Source organism: Meleagris gallopavo, chromosome 3, assembly GCF_905368555.1.
Source record: "Meleagris gallopavo chromosome 3, MGAL_WU_HG_1.1, whole genome shotgun sequence".
Lineage (NCBI taxonomy): Eukaryota > Metazoa > Chordata > Aves > Galliformes > Phasianidae > Meleagris > Meleagris gallopavo.
This window is the reverse complement of record NC_139406.1, coordinates 34741990-34765971: the sequence shown is the minus strand read 5'-3', so window position 1 is coordinate 34765971 and position 23982 is coordinate 34741990. Positions and strand designations below refer to the sequence as shown.

General features: G+C 36.2%; 1 protein-coding gene across 6 annotated transcripts in view; it reads left to right on the top strand.

Moving 5' to 3' along the window:
- The window catches only part of LOC100549719 (dynein axonemal heavy chain 5-like), a 150791-nt gene that overhangs the window by 78443 nt on the left and 48366 nt on the right, over positions 1-23982 (top strand). For all 6 annotated transcript variants that reach the window (XM_085220604.1, XM_085220606.1, XM_085220605.1 and 3 more), the window contains exons 54-63: positions 459-665; positions 753-995; positions 1588-1742; positions 3942-4606; positions 5796-6076; positions 6420-6635; positions 9364-9531; positions 16215-16433; positions 18785-18961; positions 23039-23233. In XM_085220604.1, coding sequence (XP_085076730.1) covers positions 459-665; positions 753-995; positions 1588-1742; positions 3942-4606; positions 5796-6076; positions 6420-6635; positions 9364-9531; positions 16215-16433; positions 18785-18961; positions 23039-23233 — 2526 coding nt within the window. The remainder of the gene's footprint in view (positions 1-458; positions 666-752; positions 996-1587; positions 1743-3941; positions 4607-5795; positions 6077-6419; positions 6636-9363; positions 9532-16214; positions 16434-18784; positions 18962-23038; positions 23234-23982) is intronic.

Genomic DNA, 23982 nt, shown 5'->3' with positions numbered 1-23982 from the left:
TCAACTTCTTCTCTTTTGTATGTGTGTGTGCTTTTTTTTTTTTTTTTTTTCTTACTGACTTCCTCATGTAGTCTTGGAAAGGATGAAAAAAGAGTGACAGAAATGATTTGGAAGAAAGAGTAAGAAAAATGCCACAGTTCAAGCAATATTGATGTTCTTACTGTGGCCTTTAATGCCATTGTTAACTAACTTTTCTTGACTACTCTCCAGTCTGTATTACTGGAACCTGAAAGATTCAAAGAAACTTGTGTGAAATTTATGTGAAATTAAAGAGCTGGTTATTAGTACTGTCATTTCTTCATTTTTACCTTTGCTTTTCAAATACCAAGTGTGCATTTCTGCTAAGGTGCAATATTGATGTTGAAGTTTGTGAAAATACACAGTATTAATTTAAGTCTAACTAGGAAATATTTTTATTTAGTAGTTATTTGAACGTAGATTATGATGTTCTTTTTCAGATCTTACCAACTCCAGCTAAATTTCATTACATCTTTAATTTACGAGACCTTAGTCGTATTTGGCAAGGAATGCTAACAGTGACTTCTGAAATCTGCCAGAGCATCAGTGTTTTGGTAGCCTTGTTCCAGCATGAATGCAGACGTGTTATTGCAGACAGGTTCATCAGCCAAAGTGATAAAGACTGGTTTGAAGTTATGATGAAAAAGGTAGGTAAATAGCATTAAAGTATTTGCTACAGAGAGGGACCAATAAAATGTTTCATAATTAAAATGATCCTTAATGTATTGTTGTAGACTGCTGCTGCAGAACACGATCAAAATCTATTTGAAGATGGATCTACAGAATTATACTTTGCAGATTTTTTGCGTGATGCCCCAGAAGCGACCGGAGATGAACCTGATGATGTAGAATTGAAGGCTCCTAAAATTTATGAGCCTATTCCATCTTTGGATTATTTGGCTGAAAGATTACAAATGTTCATGCAACAGTACAATGAAAGCATCAGAGGATCAAAGATGGATTTAGTATTTTTCAAGGTATTAGTGCTTCTAGTTATGTTATTACAAAACCACCTGGTCTTTTGCACTTTACCGATGCATGTGTTTTAAACTCTTCCATCAGATTATTCTTGGAGATAGCTCAAATGGCAAAACATGTATCCAGTGATCCTTATAGATATATAAAGATAAAAACCACAGTTGAATAAGAAATTTCTATAGTGTACTTGTACTTTTGGCAGCCTACTTAGACTGTAAGTAGCTCACCTAAAAAGTTGGAGGAGGGTGTTAATCTGCTTCCCTTCTAGTTTTCATCCAAACTCTTAAGGAGGCATATGTTTGATTCTGCTACTACAAATATGACATATGACAGCGTGTCATATGATCTTGATACAGAGATATTTCTCCTGGACTAGGTCTGCTGGTCATTGAAGAAAAGGGAAATCTCTTGTTGATTCTGTTGAGTACAGGACTGAGTATTCGGCAGTTGACTTCAAAGAAGGCCTCTAGCTGTTGTGAGACAGTTGCTCAGTTATGTGCTTTTAGATAAATATACACTGTATTATTTTTTATACCTTAACACCCCCCCCCTCCCCCCGCTCCCTTTTTTTTTTTTTTTTTCAATACATAGGATGCAATCACTCATTTGATTAAAATATCACGGATTATTCGTACTCCACAAGGAAATGCGTTGTTGGTTGGTGTGGGTGGATCTGGAAAACAGAGTCTGACCAGACTAGCATCACATATTGCTGGATATGAGAGCTTTCAGATTACTTTAACAAGGTAACACAATACAGTGTCCATAGATATTTCCTATAGAAATGAACTGCAAACATGCTTAAATCAATGCAAACCTGTCAAACATTTTATCCCTTACCGTAAACTTCATTTTCAACCAAAATCACCTGTGTAAATCGGCAATCTGTAGATGACTGACCCTGGGTCTTTGTTTTGGGGCCTTTAAGCCATTAAGTCTTCCTTTCCTTCAGCATTTGAGTTTGCAATGCATGCTTGTAAATTCCCGCTAAATCATTTTACACTAAAGATATCGCTGAGGGAAATAGTAACTTTTGTTACAGATGTCTACGGATCCAGATCGATTATTAGAACTGTTACTATTACTTAATAGTGGGTAGTACTGAAATTTAGTAATTTGTGGAAACTGAGGAGAAGAGAGGGGAACTGTTTATCTATCTATCTAATCTATTTGTTAGAGCCCTGTATTTTAAGTTGCATTTATTTGGTTTCTTTTCAGAGGGAAAAGGAGTCAGGGGGAAGATGAGTAAAGACAGATTAGGAAATAAGGTTTCCTCTGTCTTTATTCTGTAGATGTTGTTTTGAAACAGTCCCTGTCATTCATGATTAGAGAACTGGAAGAGATCTTTCCAATTAATTATTTGTCAGCGTTACCACTTAGTTGCCTGGAAGGTGTTCATTTAAATCTTCCTGAAGCAACTGGGAGTGTAATGACTGCCCTTCACCTGTTTATCTTTTTAAATAGCATTTACAGGGTTAAGAATCCATGATTGGCAGTGCATATTTCTCTGTTTCTGAGGGTGGATAGTGATAGGACAAAGGGGAATGGTTTTAAACTGAGACAGAAGAGGTTTAGGTTATATATTAGGAGGAAGTTTTTCACTTGGAGGGTGGTGATGCACTGGAACAGGTTGCCCAAAGAGGTTGTGGATGCCCCATCCCTGGAAGCGTTCAAGGCCAGGCTGGATGTGGCTCTGAGCAGCCTGGTCTAGTGGTTGGTGACCCTGCACATAGCAGGGGGGTTGAAACTAGATGATCTTTGAGATCCTTTTCAATCCAGGCCTTTCTATGATTCTTTTTCTCTTTGAAAACTATGGAACATTTTGAGAATTTTTCACTTGTATGTTCTTATCAGAATACCACAAATCACTGTAGTAATTATAGTTCACACTAGCAAATCAAGCAGTTAGATTGTTGCACAATTTCTACAGTACTTTCATTCAAGGTATTTGTAGAATTCTGTTAGATGGAGCTGCAAGGGCACTAGAAAATTTTCTGTATGGTATATTAAATTTCAAAACAGAGTTTTGTTTTCAAATAGTGAACAGTGTGTTGTCTGTATTACATTACATAGGACCCTTGGAAATTAACTGATTTCAAAGAATACAACTTTCTAATTCCAGCAATTTAATAGTATAAGGACGCAATGGACAAATTCCGGTGTTTTATTAACTTTACTTTACTTTTCTTGATATTTCTCAATCTGAATCATTAATTTGCATGGCATTCATCAGAATCATACTTCAACTGTATCTACAGTAAACTACATCAACTGTAAGAGGCATAAGGAATGAATCAACCCAAGTAATATGTTCAATATTACAAATATTGACAATATAATAACACAAATATCACAATAGAAAACTCCGTTGTGGTTATTCTTGTCTCTTAATGATTTTATTTAACTTTCTCTTAATATCTTTGAAAGATAATACATCTGTATTTAAGTTTAGCAGCAGTGGGCAACAGAACCTACTTGACAACTTTATCCAGCTATACTAACCTTCAGTTTGAACAAAGAGCTTAAGACTACAATCTGCAGGGATGCAAAACAGCTGTATCATGCATATGTTAAAGATAGCATTACTCTTACATTTTATTTTCTAGCACCTTATTCTATTGGTTTCACCTCCTCTCCTATGATTTATGGAACCAATCATTCACTTTGGGAAAATATTTAATTAAAAAAATCCCTGAAAAATGAAAGCAGAAGATACAGTGTCATAGTTTCATGAATTTTTGTTATCAGTAGTCAGCATCATAACATCACGTTTTTCCCCGTTAGTCACAGAATCGGGCTGAACCAGCCCATAAACCATGGACATACAGTATTTATTTCATATGTAGAATTTTATCCTGCCTAAAAAAACTGTGCCGTATGAAAGGTATTTCCCAGAATGATCTATCATTTTTCTTCTCTCTTTCTTTAATCCTTTTCTGTTCCAGAACATATGCCACCAATAACCTCTTGGATGATTTGAAAATCTTGTACCGCACTGCTGGGCAAAAAGGAAAGGGCATTGTCTTTATATTCACAGACAACGAAATCAGAGATGAATCTTTTCTTGAGTACCTGAACAATGTTTTGGCTTCAGGTGAAGTCTCAAATCTTTTTGCACGAGATGAAATAGGTGAAATCACACAAGATCTGATACCAGCAATGAGGAAAGAGTATCCAAAGCGTACTCCCACTGGTGAAAATCTTTATAATTACTTTCTTACTCGAGTTCGCAATAACTTGCATGTGGTACTTTGTTTTTCTCCTGTTGGGGAAAAGTTCAGAACACGTGCACTCAAATTTCCAGCTCTGATTTCAGGCTGTACCATGGACTGGTTCCAGCGCTGGCCTAAAGATGCTCTTGTAGCAGTTGCACAACATTTTTTAGTTTCCTACCCAATAGAGTGCACAGATGAAGTGAAACAAAGTGTTATTAACACCATGGGAACGTTTCAAGATATTGTAGCTGAAAAATGCGTTGAATACTTTGAACGATACAGACGCCGAACGTTTGTTACTCCAAAATCTTACCTGTCCTTCATTGGAGGCTACAAAGCTATTTATGAAGAGAAGTTTGCCAGTGTTGGAAGTTTGTCTGAACGTATGAGAACAGGTACTGTAAATTCTGGCTGTGTATTTTTTTATATATATTTATTTTTTAAGTTAAGAAGAATCTGAATGTTAAAGAGTTAAATCTTACATGTCTAGAGAGTTAGCTTATGGACTTGAACTGTGAGCTCACTTTCATTTGGAAGCAGGCTGTCCTATTTTCAGCTTTGTTGTGTATGATTACAAAACATATGGAGTTTTTGTTTTGAGGAACTTTGTGAATATTGCATATTGCAGATGAGTGTTTAAAATAGCACCAGTTAGCAGCTAAAATACTAAAATACCTAAAACTCCTGCTTCTATGTGCCTGTATGCCATAGAACTACTGGCTTTCTAGTCTTCACATTTAAACATGCTAAAATTAAATCCAAGGGAAAATATGTAATAATCAGGTTGAGTCACTATGAAGATTATTTTTAATAAACATTATAGAGCATGTGTAAAATTACTAAAATAGTGCACTGCATACACAGTTAACAAATGGTTTCTGAAATTGAATGGTGTTTAGAGCTGGACATAAACTTAAATCATTTCTTCTCCTACTGCTACCAACTTCAGAATAGTGCTATTTATACATATCTGCTTGGATAGATAGATGGTGACTGGATGGCTGGAAGGAACATTTGTGCTTTTTTTTTTTTTTTTTTTTTTTTAAGGTTAGAGAGATTTACATGATTTGTATGCATGCATTTACTAATAAGGATTTTTATACATATAGATACATGTAATTTTTTCATCCTTTGATAAAATTTTTGAAATATTACTCAAGAATCTAGCCTCCCTGATCATCTGGATCTTTATATGTTTAATGTAGAAGCTCAGCCTAATCTCACCTTCCCTTGCATTATTTGGGATGTCAGGTTCCTCTTCTCTGTTCTGTGGATCTTAGGAACAGTTTAGTAATTCATATAGTCTTGTGGATTTCGCACTGCTTGCATTTTTTAGCATCTCTCTCACATATAAAAATATAAATAAGTGATCAATGACAGATTCTGAGGACTTTTATCCATAAAATAATAATAATAAAATACATGAAATATTAAACGAATATTAATCCTGCTTTATCTAGGTGGGGATCACTCACTGGCATTTCTAAATGTGAATATAAGTGACTTATTTTCAGTATCCAGATCACTTCATTGAGATTTTTCTCTCATGTGCTCATATTGCTACATGGAATTTATTCTACACAGGTCTTGCAAAACTGATGGAAGCCGAGGTTTCAGTAAATCAGCTTTCCAAACAGCTGGTGATGAAGGAGAAAGATTTGGCTTTAGCTTCAAAAAAAGCTGATGAAGTTTTATTGGAAGTAACAATGAAAGCCCAAGCTGCTGAAAAGGTGAAAATGCAGGTGCAAAAGGTAAAAGACAAAGCTCAGATCATTGTGGATGAAATCGCCATTGATAAAGCAGCAGCAGAAGAGAAGCTTGAAGCTGCAAGACCTGCTCTGGAAGAAGCAGAGGCAGCCCTGCAGGTCAGAATCAAAGATACTCTGAACATACATGTATTTTGCAATTGCTGTTTGTGGAATATTGTGGTTGAAAAAATAAAATAATAGGAAAGGGATAGGAAAGCAGCGACCTGGTAGAAAAGAACTGAAAAGCAAGGTAGTAGAGTGGTAAGATAAGAAGTATCTCGTCTACCGTCAGGTAATAAAATGAATCAGTGGAATAAGCAGACTGGCCTTTCTGTAGTTCTACTTCTGGGTCACTTGCAAAACTGAAGCAGTGGCATTAAATATGCAGTCCCCTGCAAAACATCTTTCTCTATCATCAAGTAATGGCTTAAATAAATTGATTATTTTCTTCTCTTTACAGACAATAAAGCCCTCTGACATCGCAACTGTTCGCAAACTGGGTAAACCTCCTCACTTGATAATGCGAATTATGGATTGTGTGCTACTTTTATTCCAAAGGAAAATAGACTCAGTAACAATTGATCAAGAACGCCCATGTGTGAAGCCATCATGGACTGAGGCTCTGAAACTAATGAATAACTCTGGATTTCTTGGCATGTTGCTTAGTTTTCAGAAGGTAAGGAGTTGTTAATTGCATTATTACTCCCACAGCTATCTTAGATATCAGGTAAAATCATCCTCATATTTGTGTGTTATATCATCCACAGAACAAAAGGACATGGGTAGTCTGAAACACATTAGGTTTTGTGCATTTATTGTTGCTGATAACTGTTTTCCTCTCCATTGTCATGGTTCCCTATTTCAGCACTTTCTCCTGGACCATACAGTTATGATGGCAGACACAATTATTCCAAGCACTGAACCAAATCTTGAAAAGCTTGATTGTATCTTTATTCAAGCAGCTCTTACTTCTCAGTAGGAATTTGCTAAAAAGTGTTCACTGTTGATTTTTTGGTTGTTTTCTCATCTCTAGAGAAATGGTCTCCATCTACCAGACCTGTTTGCATATAAAATGCCCCAGAACACCATCTCCCAAATTGTTTGATGGGGAGGAAATACAAAAGAGAATGAAAATCCTGCAAAAATACAGAGCTACTGCAAACTTTTGGAACTATTATATTAGAATAGTAGTAAAGCACAGAATGATCAACCAAATGAAAATAATAATAATAAATATAAGTAAATAAATAAATAAATAAAATATATAAATAAAAATAATAAAAATAATAAAAACGGATTTTTATTTCTTTTAGGGGCAAAAGCCTGCCCTATTTACACCAAGATTCTCTAGACTGTGGTGCAAGGGAAATTTCTTGCCAGGGAAGAGAAGATGTACCTAGACATGTAGCTAGACCAGAAGAAGACCTGGGATGGATTATGGAATGGCAAAACTGGGGCTCAACTCCCAACAAAGCAGGTTTTGGCAAAACCTGTGTTTTCTGCAATGTTGCAGAAAACTGTTAATTTGTGCATGGATTCTTAAATCAGCTTCAGCTGTGCATTTTGCTGATGTCTTTTTAAGCTACTGGAGTTCTGTTGTGCAGATGTGGCTTGAAACTGCTACTCTTGCTATCCCCAGGAGTTGCTTCTCCCTGTGAGCCATATTGACATGGCAGCATGTGGAATACTTGTGCAGTCTCTGCAGATAGACTCCTTCTGGGGCTGTCAATCTGGCCACTTTTCCAAGTGCTGCCTTCTCTAAACAGATAGAGGAAGTGAGTTCAAAGATAATGGGGATCAATTATACACTCCTTACTCAAGCATATGAGGTTTCCAGTTTTAGCACTTATCTGTACTACATCTTCTTGCTGGAAGTTCGGAATACATTTAACTCTATTCAGAGCAATTTGAACAGCCTCAGTAAGGGTAAGCTCCTGCTGGAATTCATACTGATGAGTGTGACAAGGAATTCCAGATTCTATCTATCCCTGATGAAGTACTTTCTATGTCATCCCTTTGCCTTATTTCTTGTTTCCAATATTGACCATATGGGAGAAGTAAGGCTGTCATGTCTGGAGTTCTGAGTATACTGTACTGTTGGGTTTTTTTGTGAGATTTTTGATATTTTCTTATTTTTGTTATGCAAGGAAGATCAGTGGAAGAAGAAAGCTCCTTGGGTTTAAAATTTGTTCCTGAAAAGGAAAAGAATTACATTTGAATAGGATCTTAGGCCACTGTTGTTTGGTCTTTGCTGCACCCTTGTTGGCTTGCTATTTTATAATTTCGAGTAGGAGAATAAAAAAATGAAAATGTTTATCCAGCATTACTCTTCATATTAGCAAATATCATAATTAGAACATCATAATGTATGATTTTAGGAATAATGTAATTAATGTCTTTGTTATTATTATAGTAGCTAGGGATCAGACAGGTATAAGACTGTCCTTTCTGATCTATACCTCCAAAAAAAAAGGGTATCTTGCTTGATGCTATTAATGGAGGATCATTTTTAGATTCATTGCAAGAAACATGTTAATACATTGCCAATAAAAGGAAGATTCTTAATGCTTCTGTTGTTAAGCAACTATTATTACCCTGTATAATCTATTCTACTCTCTATATTGCTTAAGGAGATGAATTCCATTTTCTTCTGACACTTGTGTAATTATAGATTAACCACCGTCATCAAAGATCTGGCTTTTCATACTCTCTACAGAAGGGAGAAAAAAATGTAAGATTAGAATAATGAAGTGAAAAGCTGAAAGAAATCACATTTACAGTTAAGGAAAAGGCATGGTTTCAATGAAATCAGTGTTACAGAAATGAAAAGTTTCACCTTTTCCCTTTCCCAGGCTTCACACTGAACTCCCTCTGTTTACACTATGATTTGTATAATGTCATGGTGAGCTGGTTCAGGGAACTTGCCTAGGAGAAAACAGAACACTGTTGTGTGCTGTCTTGGATTTCTATCATATTGGCTTCCATACTAGCTTACTGAGAGCATTGAGATCTCATTAAAGATGTGGCAAGAACAGATCTTGAGGCTGAAAGGGAAAGAAGGTGCAGAGAGCTGTAATAGGAGTTAGACCAGCTTAGGTTGTCAGGAGCTACAGATGTGAGTAATATCTCTAAATATTATGGGCCAAATAAATGTATGAAATGTAAACTCTAGTCAAAGTTTTTTCAGAGGAATTAGGAGCTATTTTTACTTGAGTTCACAAAAAAACCCCAACAACTAATCTGTCCTTTCCAAGAGTAGAAAGCACTGTCTGTGTTCATGAACAATGTCTAGTTCATTTCTTTTGTAAGAAGTAGTAGTCATGTTTTTAAGAATAAAAGTGTTTTGGTGAAGCAGACTTTATTTTAACATCCATTCTCATGAATAATTTTTCCTTTCTGTGTAGGACTCAATTACAGGAGAAATTGTGGAGCTTTTAGAGCCTTATTTGGACATGGAGGATTATAATCTGGAGATGGCTAAAAAAGTGTGTGGAAACGTAGCAGGTCTATGCTCATGGACACAAGCAATGGCTTACTTCTATGGTATTAATAAAGAAGTCCTTCCTCTTAAGGTATTTCATATTATTAATTTCATTTTTCTGGGAGGTAACTATGGTTGAAGGCAAAAAATGTAGCAGTATTTTGGCTAAAAAAGATAGCGATTTGCAAGAGATTCTTATTTCTTCATTTCTTCAATTTTGAAGTCCAACACTGAAAAGTCAAAGAAGTCCTGCCATTTTTTCCCCTTACATAGCTACACTGTTGCACAGTTGCTACTTGTCTGCATGCAATCAATTTTCAGTGGGAGCCTTCAGCACACAGGTTCTTTATACAACTTGGCTATTGGCAAGTGAAAGTTACTATGTCTGTCCTTGACCTTGGTCCCAGGCACCACAGTTTCAAGAAAATTTCCCCTCTGTCTTATTGGCCTGGGAAGGAGCATGTTTGTCATGGCCTTGGGAGAGATCTTTCTTGACAAAGAAGCATTCTTTAGTGAATTTAGCTGGAATTGAATTATCCAAGAAAATTTCTGAGTGTCAAGTCGCTACAAGTGATTGTTTATGTAGTATGTAGTCACCTGGCACAGAATTCTTTAGGAACAGTGAAATTATTGTAAAATTAGAGTAGAAAGGAATCAGCTGCCATTATCTGCACTGCTAAAGATAGTTTTATTATCTTCGAAATGTTTAATAGATGAGCATATTAAAAAAAACCTGAATACTTACATAGTGATTTATAGTAACTGCTTAAATTGATAATTTTATTGTTTTTTTTTTAAATACATACCAATCAGTTATGCTTCCACAGTATTTATGCTCAGTCTCTTTTTGTGTAATTCAGTGTATCCACTGCATATTCAAAAGTCTTCACATGTGCTTTTAGTTTATCTGGATTGATCTAACTCAAATTCATTAAAACGTAATATTTTTGATCCAAATAGCCATTGACTGTATTTTTGTGATTTATATTTTTAAAAACAATAGAACATTCTCTAATGAAAATAGAATCTGATATGCACCTATTGAGATCTATAAAAGAAAAAAAAAAAAAAAAAAAAACCAACTAGGGGAAATACTGGCCTAATGCTCAGATGCAACTCTATGAAAGCTGTGGAAGTGCTCTTGCAGTTTTTAATTATACATGATTTAAAGTTACATATACATTTATCTTTATATTTGTATATTTACATCTTGCCACACTGGAACAGATACAAAGCTAAGCATGTATTTCTTGGCAAAGCGATACCTATTGTCAGGTATGGCAATAGTTTCCATTATTTTGAAATTGGAGATAATAGAGGAAGGAAAGGTTTACAGAAGATATTGTGGGAAGCAGTGGAGTGATGCTAAGAAAATAATTGAAAATAAGTGTACAATTAGATTTCATAAAGGACTAGCACAGGGTAAATCATCCAGTGCTAAAAGCAGGTTTACTGAATGAATTAATCAAATTGCTTTATCCTAACTGCAATTCTAGGACACAGACCCTCTTCAACACTTGCATAATCCAGCCAATGTAATTTTTAGTTGCATCTTAAATGGGACTCAGTGCCTCCTTAATCTTAAATGTGACACTTTATGAAAACTGACTAATAATGACTTACATTTTAGTAATTATTGTGTATAAGCATGCAAAAATGAATTCTTCCCTTGAAATCATTACCTACCTCTTTAGATATGTGGCTTGCAGCCTAAGTATCACTACTCAGAGTTGAACACAGTACAAAAAACAGTGCCTGCAAACATAGTGCAGTGTGGTTGTTTATCATAAAGCAGCCACCGTTTATTTACTGCTTTCCTGTAGACCCTCAATATGACCATGAGCAGTTCCCCTCTAGTTTGTTAACCAGTCAGCAAGCCTGCTGAATTAACCTGATAATTCTGAAACACCATCTTCTGTTTATTCACTAGTTGAAGAAAATAGCAGTAGAATGAGGAAGCCCTGGCTTTAGCTGTGACTGTGCTAGCATCCAATTAAAATAAGGAAATAATTTCCCTTGGAGATGTCTCCAGAGATTTTAATTAAGATCTCCTTAAGCTGTAATGATGATCAAGAAAAGTTTGTCTGTAGTTTATAAATTCTGTTTGATATGGGGAATTGTCCCTATCACATGCTGCTTTAAATATAGAACTTTATTGCCTTTTCTGCTTTTGCTTGCCAATGTTGAACTAAAACCCATAGGAGGCAACAACTGGAATTTCACCTTAGGAGGAACAGTATGAAAATTTGGTGCCAACCATTTAAATAAGAGTGTGCTTGTCAAGTAAATACCCACAAGTATTTGAGTATGAATTCAAGGAAGTAATTTATGTGAAGAGGGTGGAAGGGAGGATTAGATCACCTGTAACAAAACAGGTTAGAGTCAGGATATGTAACTTGGAAAGGAAGAAGTGAAGAATCTTTAATAGCTATTGAGGCTGCATAAAGCAGATAAGAGGCAGGATCTTGATGCCTTTCAAGGTTTTTTTAGTTCCCCCAAATGGCCACTGATAGTAAAAAATAGAGGACAAGATTTTATTAATGTCATTTTGCACAGATCTGTTTGCATGTATGTATATGCGTGTATGTATGTATGTATTTTTATGTGTGTGTGTGAGTAATAAATTTTAGACATGAAGAAAAGCCATTTTTTTTAAATGTCTGCAAAACCTATATATGTGTTTGCTTCTCTTATAATGTTTCCCTAAATTATCTCTGAGTCTAACCTTCTCATGATATTGAGCCTCTGATCAGGATGATACAAAAGCAGTGGGCCATCTGTGTGAAAAATCAGCAGTAAGCTGAAGCAGGAGCAGCTAGAGATTGCACTGCATGAAGCAATATCAGCCAGGTACCATATACCCAGGGAATGACTGCAAAAAGGAAAAAAGAAAAAAAGACCAATGTGGTCATCCAACGCATCCACAAAGCACTTCTAGTAATGTTTCTTGTATTTACTGAGCAATAGCTGCTCTTCATGGAGATCAGGTGCTGTTCTAGGCATTTCATTCATGAGCAGAGATAGCATTTAACAATATGAAGATTTTTATCAAATAAAGCATTTTTATTTATTTTTATTTAAATGCCTTCCTGGATCAGGACCAGTTATATTCAGTGGTAAGCAAAATTGAATTTGCAGTGAATAAGTGAGGAACTTGAGGCTATGGCAATGCTGATAAATTAAATAGTGTGACTGAACTTTAGACACTAGAAAATGAGCGTCTATGCTGTTAAATTGTTAGAATGGTCCCTAGTGTGTATTTGATCCTAGCCAGACAGCATTTTCTGAGTGGTCTCTGGGCACCTCTCAGGAGCTAGCCTGGCCAAAGAGCCCTTCTGCAGGTCTGTTTGCATGCAGTGTGATATTTTAGAGAATGGAAGAGTTTTACATGAGCTGCTTACTCTTATGGATTTCAGTGCCAGAGGAAGATTCTGGACATGTTAAATTTAACAGCATAGCTGTGGATTGTAATTACTTGTTTATTTTTCCAGTATTTTTGTGTAATGCACAAATGTTAAGAGGGGTAAAATCATCTCACCACCTGCTATGAAGGCCTCTTAGGTGGCCTCTTGGAATAAGGCAAAGTAGCTGCTCAACAGTTCAGTCTGTGTCAATTAATGACACTTGGCCTGTGCAGACAGATGTGGGGTGGAAGATGCAGAAAGACCAAATGAGGCACTGGTTGAAGCAGACATGAGGGTGTTGTGTGGTTCCTCACAGTGCCAGTGGCAAGGAAAGGCCAAAGACATGGCTCTTGCACAAGCCTCCAGGTGTTCTCATGTGACCCCCGTATCCAGGAGCTTGCAGTGTAGTTCTCATGTCCTCAATCCTCGTGATTTATTCACATAAAATCCATTTATCAGGCTTTCACACTGCATCCAACTGGAACAAATTCTGAATCGTTGCTTTGCTGCGTGACTCAGAGAGATGAAACGAAGGGTATGAATCTTGTTCGCATAGCAATGTCACTAAAATTAGAAAGGCCGCAATGGTTCTTTGTGGTTGGGAGACACATTTTCTTTCCTCTGTTAATTGGCTGGAAATCTTCATAAGAAGCTTCTTGTAACTCTAATAGCCTTCTTGGCAGAAAAACTTTCCTTCTGCTCTCAAGGCAAAACTGTACAGGAAGCTGCCAGCCAACGTGCTAGTGATGTCTATATGAAAGCAGTGTTTGTACCCATGTAATTTTGAAACATGGAATTGGAGAGAGAGGCAGAGTGATGATTTCCAGGGAGAACTGAAGCAAGTAGTCTCTGCCTTGGGGAGTCACATATATTGGTCACCCAGGTATACTAGCATTCATTCTTTTGCAACCAAGCATTGTTCATCACATATGATTAAGCATCCTACACATCAAACCAATACCAAAATGTACTAATACTTTATTATTACCCTAAACTTAGCTGAAAACCTTGGTTAAACTGTCTATAAAATTACTTATTATAATAAGTCTTCTGCTAGCAATCCTTGTAATGCCTAACTAATTTGGGGATTTTCCATGTTAGAGTGCAGTAGATTTTTTCTTTACATTCATCTGAAGTGTTTCTTAGTGAGATTTATTTATTTATTTTGATTGTGCCTACATCTTCAAGGCTGGTAGCCTTTTAGGAGCTTTTAAAAAGTAGGAAGTTTTATTCATATTTTGTACCTTTCTGTGCAGTTTATTGCTGTGTGGAGATATGGCCTTTCATATTTGTAAGGCACCACCACTTGTGTGTATCAGGCATTCTTTTTCACTATGGCTCACTGTGTATTCCTATGGTAAATGCCAATGGGAAATATGAATCCTCACAGCCAGGTTTAATTTTCCTATTCTTTCAGCTGTTCTTCCCAGCTTTCCAATGATATTTTTCCCTGTGTCACCTCACCGTTTGTAAGCTGTGATGAAGCAATGCATCATAACTTTTTTTTACTCTCATTCTTGGCTCTCATGGATTCAATGATAAAAGATGATCTGCACCAGAGGAGGAGGCTAGGTGGAAGAGAGAGGGATGCTGCAGTGTCCTCTCTGGATCTCAGTAAAAGATCCAACAACAAATAGCTTAATAAGACAATTGCTTTAGTAAGACAGAACAAAAAGAGGGGTATATGATAGCTTTAATGACCAAAAGAGAGCGGTCTTTCTCCATGAACAGGATCTGCTCTGCATGGCACACCATGGGAAAATTCATCTAGGCTCTGTCCAATGTTGCATGAACATGGAGTGCTCAGTATCTGAAGGGATATAAGATTTACTCACTACCTACACTTATGCTTGTTTTATTGGGGCATTTTTTTTCTTAAGACATCTGTTGTCATTCTTTTCTTATTGGGATCTAGAAAGGACCCTGCTCCATCTCTTTGCCTTCCTTGGTGTTGAGCAGAGGAATACTCCTGTAGTGTTTAAGCTTTTCCAGAGAGTCCAAGATTCACTAAAAGTAGTATCTGAGATTCTGAAATCTGCTTAGCTGAGTCTTATCAAGACTCACTGGTTTGCTGATTCAACAGTGTCTGTCTTTAGGAGATGTTCTTTAATATGCACCTCGAGAAATAAAAGTAGAATAAAAATATTTCAGCATCTTTACATGATAGATATTTTATGAATGGTCATTTTGCTGGCTTATCTCCATTATAAAATATTTGTTTATCTCTAGGATCTGTCAGCAGATGCAGTGGCTACAGTAAATTATATTTTTGCTGATAGTGCTGTTCTCTGCAAGTGTAACACTGAAGTGTTAAATTTGTGCTTCAATGATTATTGCAAATACGCTTCTCTAATTGCTGGCAGACCTATCTTGAAACACACTGGACTCCATGCTCTTTTTTATCATGCCTAATCTCAAAATGGGATTTGGTTCCTCTCTTTTAATTTTTTTTCCTATCCAGTGCAAGAATTTGCAGATTTTAGTGTAGTTCGGTAGGAATTAAATTTATCTCTTTAGTCAAGATTTAATGTCAAGAACCAGCCCAAGGTTATACTGTTTACTAGAAGTCATCCCAGAGATTCCTTGCTATGCTCTGATGTGATGTGAGATTCAAGTTTCATATTTGTAATAAAACATTTTTACAGATTCTTAGTTTCTATCTTTGTAACTCTTAGAGCAGGAAAAATAAAAATGCATGATATTTAAATATTTAGGTGCTTTAAATATTCAGAGCAAATGAGAACAAAGTTTACCTGTAAGTGTTTCATAAGCATTTTGTCAGTTTCTAATCTTTCACAAACAAGTATTTGGAAACACATTCTGGATTCACAGAATATATATATATTTTTCTTAGTAGTAATACAGAAATGAAGAGGCCAAGTTTTAGAGATGTCAGCTTATCATTCAAATTTTCATAGACACACATGAAATGTCTTTAGTCTCCACAGGAGTGTTTGTTACATTTTTATTGTAGAAGTAATTGATGAGGAAAGAAAGAAAAAGATTAGTTTCCATTATCATTGTTATTATTTTATAATCTGTGAGGCACAATCTTAATTTTCTTTTGCACTGAGAAGATATCACAGGAAATATTGTATGCAGTGCCTCATATATCTAGTATACAGCTATTTCAAGGGTATTGTGCTTATAAACCATTAATCGTTGTGTGATTAATGGATCATTCTGAAAATATTATTAAAACGTTTTAAGATTGCATTGAATAACAATAAAAAGGAAAAAAAACGTTTTTATCTTGTATATGTATTATTTTTAGAAATTCTCAATACAGTACAGTATATGCCACTAAATGAATGTACTTGACTTGCCAAATAACAAGTATTAATGACTGTTTACTTTGAAATGCTTCTAGGCAAATCTAGCCTTGCAAGAGGGAAGACTTGCAGCTGCCCAAACTGAACTGAATAATGCACAAAATCAGCTGGATGAGAAGCAGATGGAACTGGATCAAGTACAAGCCATGTATGATGCTGCTATGAAAGAGAAGCAGGCCTTACTTGATGATGCCGAGGCTTGCAGAAGGAAGATGAACAATGCCACAGCTCTGATAGAAGGCTTAGGTGGAGAAAAGGTGCTGGCACATTAGGAGTATAGTTCTAGCACAAAGTTGGTCCTCAGGTTTGATAACAAATATTAACAGTGCTGAAGAAATTCAAGGCAAGGTGATGTCTTGATATCATATGACACTATATTTTAGTTACACGTGGGCTTTTTTCTTTTTTTCTTGAAATCAGTGTATCTAACAAAGTAAAAACCATTTATTGTGTTAGCCAAATTCTTACATATAATGATCATATAGCTTGTATTGGGATAACGTTCGAAATGAAAGCCAAGGAGCCAAATTCCTTTTAACTTTACTAAGAAGAGGAATTAGGCTTAACCTAAATAATTACCCTAAAATATTCATAAGAAGGATTACTCTTTTTTTTCTCACCAACTATACAAGAATAGAAATTTGAAGCTTGACTAATATTCTGAATTATATTTTAAGTTCAGATTGCTACTGAAACCTTTTACAGAATTATGGGCTAATCTTTATCCTCTGTGCTAAGCTTTAAGTTTTACTTTCCTATGCAGATTTTTATAGCTTCAGCTTATAATAGAACCTGAGGGTTTCCAGAAAAAGCGGGATGGTCTTTTTTGTAATTGGCTGATTATTTGCTTTGAGAAGTCCTTGTTTGTAATCACACAGAATCAAAACTGATGAAAGCCTTGACTTTCAACCACTGAATCCTGTAAGATCTCAAGTGTTTGTACAGATGTGCTTCAAAATGTTTAGTCCAAAATATTAGATGCTTTGGCCTATTTTTGATTTCTCAGGACATTATCCAATAGAAGTTGGAGTATCTCCAAAGATAGAGATTCTGCAGGCTCTCTTGGCAACTATTCCAGTCCTCGACCACTCTCACTGTCTTTTTGTATATTTGAACGGAATTACCTGTATTTGAATTCCTGCCCACTGCCACTTGTCCTTTCACTGGGTACCATTTTAAAGAGTATGGCACCATCTTCTTTGCAATCAGTCATGACATATTAATACATTGCCAGAATTCCCCCCAAGAGTCTGCTCTCAAGCCTAAATAGTCTCTGTACACTCAGACTATTCTCATAAGACAGAGGCCCCATTTGGGCCCTTTGCTTAACTCTCTCTAATGTGTCCATATCTGGTCAGCTAAGACCTGAGCACAGTAGTCCAGAAGTGCTCTCACCAGTGATAACAGGAATAATCACCTCCCTGGATGTGTTTCCAGCAGTCTTCTGAAGGTAACCTAGAATGCTCTTGTCCATCTCTGCTGTGAGCATTTGTTACTGTCTCATGTTCCACGTGGTTTCTGTTAGCGCCTCCAGGCCTTTTTCTTCCCAACTGCACTCTAGCTGTCAGTTCCAGCTGGAACCATACTGTTGCATTGAGTTTTTCCTTCTCAGAGACTACCAACACTTTCCTTTGCTGAACTTGAGATTCCTGTTGGTCCATTTCTCCAGCCTGTTGAGTGCTCTCTGGATGGCAGCCCTTTTATCAAGTGTGTCAACTTGCTGAGAGTGCACTCTCTTCTATTTTCTATGGGTCATTCATTTTACCCCTATAGGAGTGATATTTGTATTCACTTTGTCCTCAGGAGTTTCTCTCAATCGTAGTGACCTTCCAAAGACTAATGGCCATCCAGAGATTTCAGATGCAGAACTCAATGCATTCCAGCTGCTTTCTCACAGAGGGAAACTACTTCTCACTGTTCCAGCCTGTCCTTCATAACAAGCCTATATATGTGTTGTAGCACTGTGATTGTGGGAACTTTCCTGCTGTGTCACAGTGATTCCCATGAGATCATGACTCTAGCTACTTGCAGACCTCTGATTCCTTGTTTGTTCTCTGTGCTGTGCACATTAGTGTATGAGCATTTCAGAGAGGAGTCCAGCTGTGCTGATTTCCCAGAATCAGTATGAAAACCATCCTGGGGTTCTGTCTGGTAGGCAGTACCTTGTTTATGTAGATATGCTTCAGATGGTCCTCTGTGTTATTGATTGTTAGGTTTCTACTGTATACATCACTCTACGCATTTTATTTGCCAGCCTGGTCCTTCAGTTCCTCACTGATTATTGTGTGTCCTCTCCCTCCCTTTCCATTCCTTCTTTAAAGGCCCCTCTACTGGTTTGGCCAGCTTGTTGGCAGAGATACTTATTCCCCACTTAGGTGGCTGCCATCTCTTCCAATAAAGCTTCTACTTCTACTTCTGAAAAGAACGATTTAAAGAAAAAAAAAGAAAGAAAGAAAGAAAGAAAGAAAGAAAGAAAGAAAGAAAGAAGATATTTGTGGTTCAAGAACAGTCACCTACTTGAAAGAAAGAGAGAGATTCTGAAATTGGATCTTCATGGTTAGGTTTGTGTCTGTTTAATCTAACTTGTTTATAATATTTTTACACACAGCTTCGTTGGACTGAAAGCAGCAAAAACTTTCAAAATCAAATTACTCATTTAGTGGGGAATGTCCTTTTGGCCACTGGATTTCTCTCCTACTCTGGACCTTTCAATCAGGAGTACAGGAATTTGCTGCTCCATTTGTGGAAGAAAGAGATGAACAGCAGCAAGATTCCATACAGTAATGTAAGTGTTCATACTTTGTTTTAACTTTATTGCCTTGCAGAGAAATAATGTTAAGAGCAATCAATTCCAGAAAAATACTTAATTGAAAAATTATCTATGGGCTGTCATATTCCATCATATTTTTAATAAATAAAAATTCTGAACAGTTGACAACTGAGCTTCTAAAAAATTCTCTTAAGACTTTCATGCATTGCAATATTAGTGCATAGGAAAAGGCCCTGGCAAATCTAAGTCAGAGAGGCTACCTGAGATCTGCTGTTCTGGAAGGAAATTGCATAAAATGGAAATTAAGTCAAAATTAGCAGTTTAGAACAGATCTACTGCAACACAAGGGGTTCCATCAGGTAGTCAGATTTTTCACCCATAATCATGTTTTTCACACATACCCTGTTGCATCCGTGATTTCAGTCATAGAATAAATCAACTACATCTAGCATTTACCAAAAGTAGAAAATACCTGTATCAAAGAGAACACCCATTGTAACCATCTCCTTCAACTTTTTAAGTTATCCTGTTATAAAGGTTAACTTCTATGCCCCTAGAGTTTTTCCAGGCAGTCTCCCAAGTTAGGCTCCCAGGACAGTGAAGAGATGGAGAGATTAGTCTGTGGCTTCTGGGCTAGCTGGGAGTTATGCCCCAGTCAACCACCTACCAGCATTTGCCCTATTTCCACTTTTACCACGTACAGTCTCATGTGTTGCCATTAATTTTTTTTTTCTTTTTCTAGATATCCACTTTTCACTCTGAACTGTGAATCTAAAATATAAAGAGGGAATTTGGAAGAAGGGTTTTTTTTTGCATCTATTTCATATTTCTGACAAATTCCATCATACATTCTTTAAATTACTGTTCTTAATAAGCAAAATTGTGAGCAGATGAAAATAGAATAGGAATAGAAGTTTCCATTATTTTCTTTTAGATTTATTGAAGTACAATGTTTTAATAATCTAACTTGCTACAAAATATCTGTAAAATGGAAACAGTCTTTCCTTTTTCAGACTTCACATTCCATATTTAGTCTTCATGTAGCTAGATTTTTGGTCAACATAAAAATACTCTTACACCCAATAATATGATAGACTATTACACATTTTTTATCAGAAATATTCCCTCTGCATCCTTATATGTTAGCAACCAATACTCTCCTGTTGCACCCTCTGCTGTTTCCTCACACTGTTTAATATAATTTAACTTCAAGTGTCTTGTTGAAACTATTAGGTTAAAAACAACCTCGTGTTTTTAAAAACTTGAATTTACACCAGTTCAGCTTGCTTCACTTTAAACTGTTAAACCGATGTAAGCCTGTCACCAGTAAGGTTGTTCTTTGTGAGTTTATACAGCTTCCCCTTAAGTGGCCCAAGTCTGTGCAGATATAGGTGGCCTAAAACGCAGCTGAAGTAATGACCATCATGGAGCTTCAGTTCCCTGAACACATCATATACTCTAATAAAGTGAGCAACCTCTGTGCCTGGACTACCGTACAGGGCAGGCTCCTTTCCTTGAAACAACGAGCAACCTGTGTACACCTGTGGCTGCACCACTACAAATATGTTGAAGGTAGATTACTATCCCTGCTGCATCTTATTGTCAGCTTCTTGGGGGATTTGACATTTAAAACCTATTTTAGGGGGACTGCATAGCCACAGGAGGTTTGTCATGCTCCTTATCTCATAGAAGTTATTTGTGAATCTTTTTTTTTCTTTTCTTTTCTTTTCTTTCCTTTCCTTTCCTTTCCTTTCCTTTCCTTTCCTTTCCTTTCCTTTCCTTTCCTTTCCTTTCCTTTCCTTTCCTTTCCTTTCCTTTCCTTTCCTTTCCTTTCCTTTCCTTTCCTTTCCTTTCCTTTCCTTTCCTTTCCTTTCCTTTCCTTTCCTTTCCTTTCCTTTCCTTTCCTTTCCTTTCCTTTCCTTTCCTTTCCTTTCCTTTCCTTTCCTTTCCTTTCCTTTCCTTTCCTTTCCTTTTCTTTTCTTTTCTTTTCTTTTCTTTTCTTTTCTTTTCTTTTCTTTTTTCATTTATCCATATGGTGGATAGTGCTTCTTATAACAGTGATTGACTTTGAGCTGGCAGAGTAAGCCTCACAGCCCAGCCCAATATATGGTATGACTTATGAAGATTAATGATTCTGACTTGCCCAGCAAAGCTTTTTGAGAGCTCTAGATGAAAAGTAATACGTAAGGCCTGGATGGATTTATTAATAAAGTACCAGTCACAGTGCAGTCTCAGGCAAGATTCTTCACCAGTGTGCTATGGGACTTATCCTACATATCTTTAATCCCAGGGAGGCTCTTTCTCAAACCCAGTGTACAAAATGTTCTTAAAAGCTGCTTACCTTGGAGAATATCTGTCAAGATTCCTGCTGTTTCACGATAAGAACTTGGATATATAATGTCTATAAAGTACAAGAAAGAAGGACCAAAATTTTGCCTCTGTGAAGATGTTTTGACCGCATTGCTACTAAGCTTCAGCCTTCAAAATTTGAGGAATACTTTTCGATTATTTTTGTGCTGCTCATGTTTATGCTTTTTTCCTATGGACGGGCTAGACACAGAATGTCATAATTAACATGAGTTTCAAGCCGTAATTACCATTCTGTTTAGATAGCTGCTGTTAAAGATAGAATTATGATTTCAATGACAGTATATGGAAGAGTGTTATAATTTTTTTCGGCAAATTAAGTACTCACAAAAGGCAGCAGATGGGCCTCTCTTGATACTTCACACCACAGGAAAAAAAAAGCTGCTTTGTAGTTCAAGGAAGAGGCTTGACATCTGCCTTACTTTGTCACAGACTAACTGGCTGTGGGTGTATGAGTCATTTAGGCATAACAATTTAAAGAGAGCTGTTTCAAATTAGCTGTCTGTTCGTGTAGCTAGGCACTTAAATAAGCTAAGTTTCAGAGTTGCAGAGTGGCTGAAACTCCCTACTGCAGTAAAAAAACAAAGAACAAAACAAAACAAAAACCTAAAAGCTGTTTAGATGCTACTCAGCTGCTTAGGATATTAAATATGACTTTATGTTCCAGTTGCTGAAAATTTTGGCCGTTACATTCTTTTATGTTCTTTTCACAACTGGAAAACAAGCTTTAATTTTCTCTGTTTTCTGAGAATAATTTCTGTTGTTTCATTCAGATTTTTCAACAATGAGAGTAGAAAAAAGAGAGTCAAAAAACCTTCTGAGTCTTTCAACCAGTGGTATTACTAATTTAGGATTATCACAGGTCTGACAGTACCTGAAATCTTGTTCTAGACTTCAGCTGCTACATTTTGTGTGTGTTTTTTTTTTTAAAGGTTTATAGGCTTTCTCTTTCTTTTTAGACAAGTTTGTAGAGAAAGGTTAAAAAATGAAAGTTCTTGAGTGAAAAATGAAAGGAACAAATATAAAATATTCAATTTTATTCTTTTAAAGCTCACATCATTATCATGATACTTTGAAAATATTTTTGAGAGCTTGATTTTCGATTTTAGATACTGTTTCCCTCACATACACATTTTTGAGAGGTCAGTCAGTGTTCCTAGTGAATAAAATGAAGCAAGCTGGTTGTTAGGTACAATCAAACTTTAGGAGAGTATATGAGCTGGGAAGAGTTTTGACCATAGCAGCAATATTTTTCCACGATAGCCCATAGTTATGGTCTGTAACATGTTTTTTCTTTCTCCACAAGCCACCCTGTACTCATATACGTGATTGGAGGGCACTTCATAATTTTATGACAGGAGGAAGCTCTTCTGACCAGTATGACCCTCATGAGGTAGCAAGAAAAGAATTTGGCAAGATCTAAATCAGCTTGCCATAAGATACTGAAGTGTCTTCAGAGTTTCTCCAACACTATTCCTCTCTTTCTTAGGTGCCATTCAGGTGCCATGTTAAGAATTAATGGACTTCAAAATTCAAATGGAATTCACTTTTATTATTGCCCCACTTTAAAATGTTTAGGCTTTGAAGAAAGAAAATATAAACAATTACTACCAAATACATTCCATCATTCATTGTGAGCAGAATAAGAAGGCAACCCTTCCACTGGCTATTTTAATATAATTCCTTCAACTGGTAGTAATTTTGTCATTACATATTTTCTATTAGGACTTGAATCTCACCAGTATGCTTGTTGACAATGCTACAGTCAGTGAATGGAACCTCCAGGGTCTTCCAAATGATGATCTTTCAATTCAGAATGGCATAATGGTCACCACAGCATCTAGATATCCTTTGCTGATTGATCCACAAGGTCAAGGAAAGATCTGGATTAAGAATAAAGAAAAGAATAATGGACTACAGGTAAATGCTTCATTTACTATGGTCTTGCTAGGATTACATTTCTGGTCAATCAGACTCTAACTTCATCCCTCAGTTTCACTTGGACTAAAAAGATGCTGTTATTGTTGAAACAGATACACCTATTTTACAGCGGAGCTAAAAATGCAGTGTGATGAGACATAATATACTGTTTAAAAACTGTGTTATATGCCTCTAGATATTTTAATTTTTTGAAAAATTGTAATTTAATTATTTTAATCTTAATCATTTTTCGAAAAGTAGTAGTGCCTGCAAGATGAAGTCTTCATTTTAAAAAACATATCTATCCCAGTTTGTTTTCTGGTAAGAAGCACCCCCAAACCATGTCATAACAGATGCTTGGAAAGACTGTTCAGTTCTAATCTCAAAGGCTTACATTAAATTTATTAAATTTATCAAATAAATGAAAAATAATCAATGTGATTCTTAGTAAGTTTAAGACTTGATATTGTGAAATGGAAACTGAATCGGCAATTCAGTATCTGATATGGAATATGGAAGATTGATACTTGACCAAACACTATTGATACCTGCTTTACATTAGTGTTTCAAGCATAAATCCACTAATGTTTAAAAGGTATTAAGAAAATACAGTAATAATATATATAGAGAGATAGTAGATAACTAAATATTCAGATAACAGTAAAGAAAACAAGCAAGAGTGATCCCCTGTTCTGTTAAGCTTTATGGTTCCTTCCATCTTCCAACTCAAGACATTCTATGATTCTATG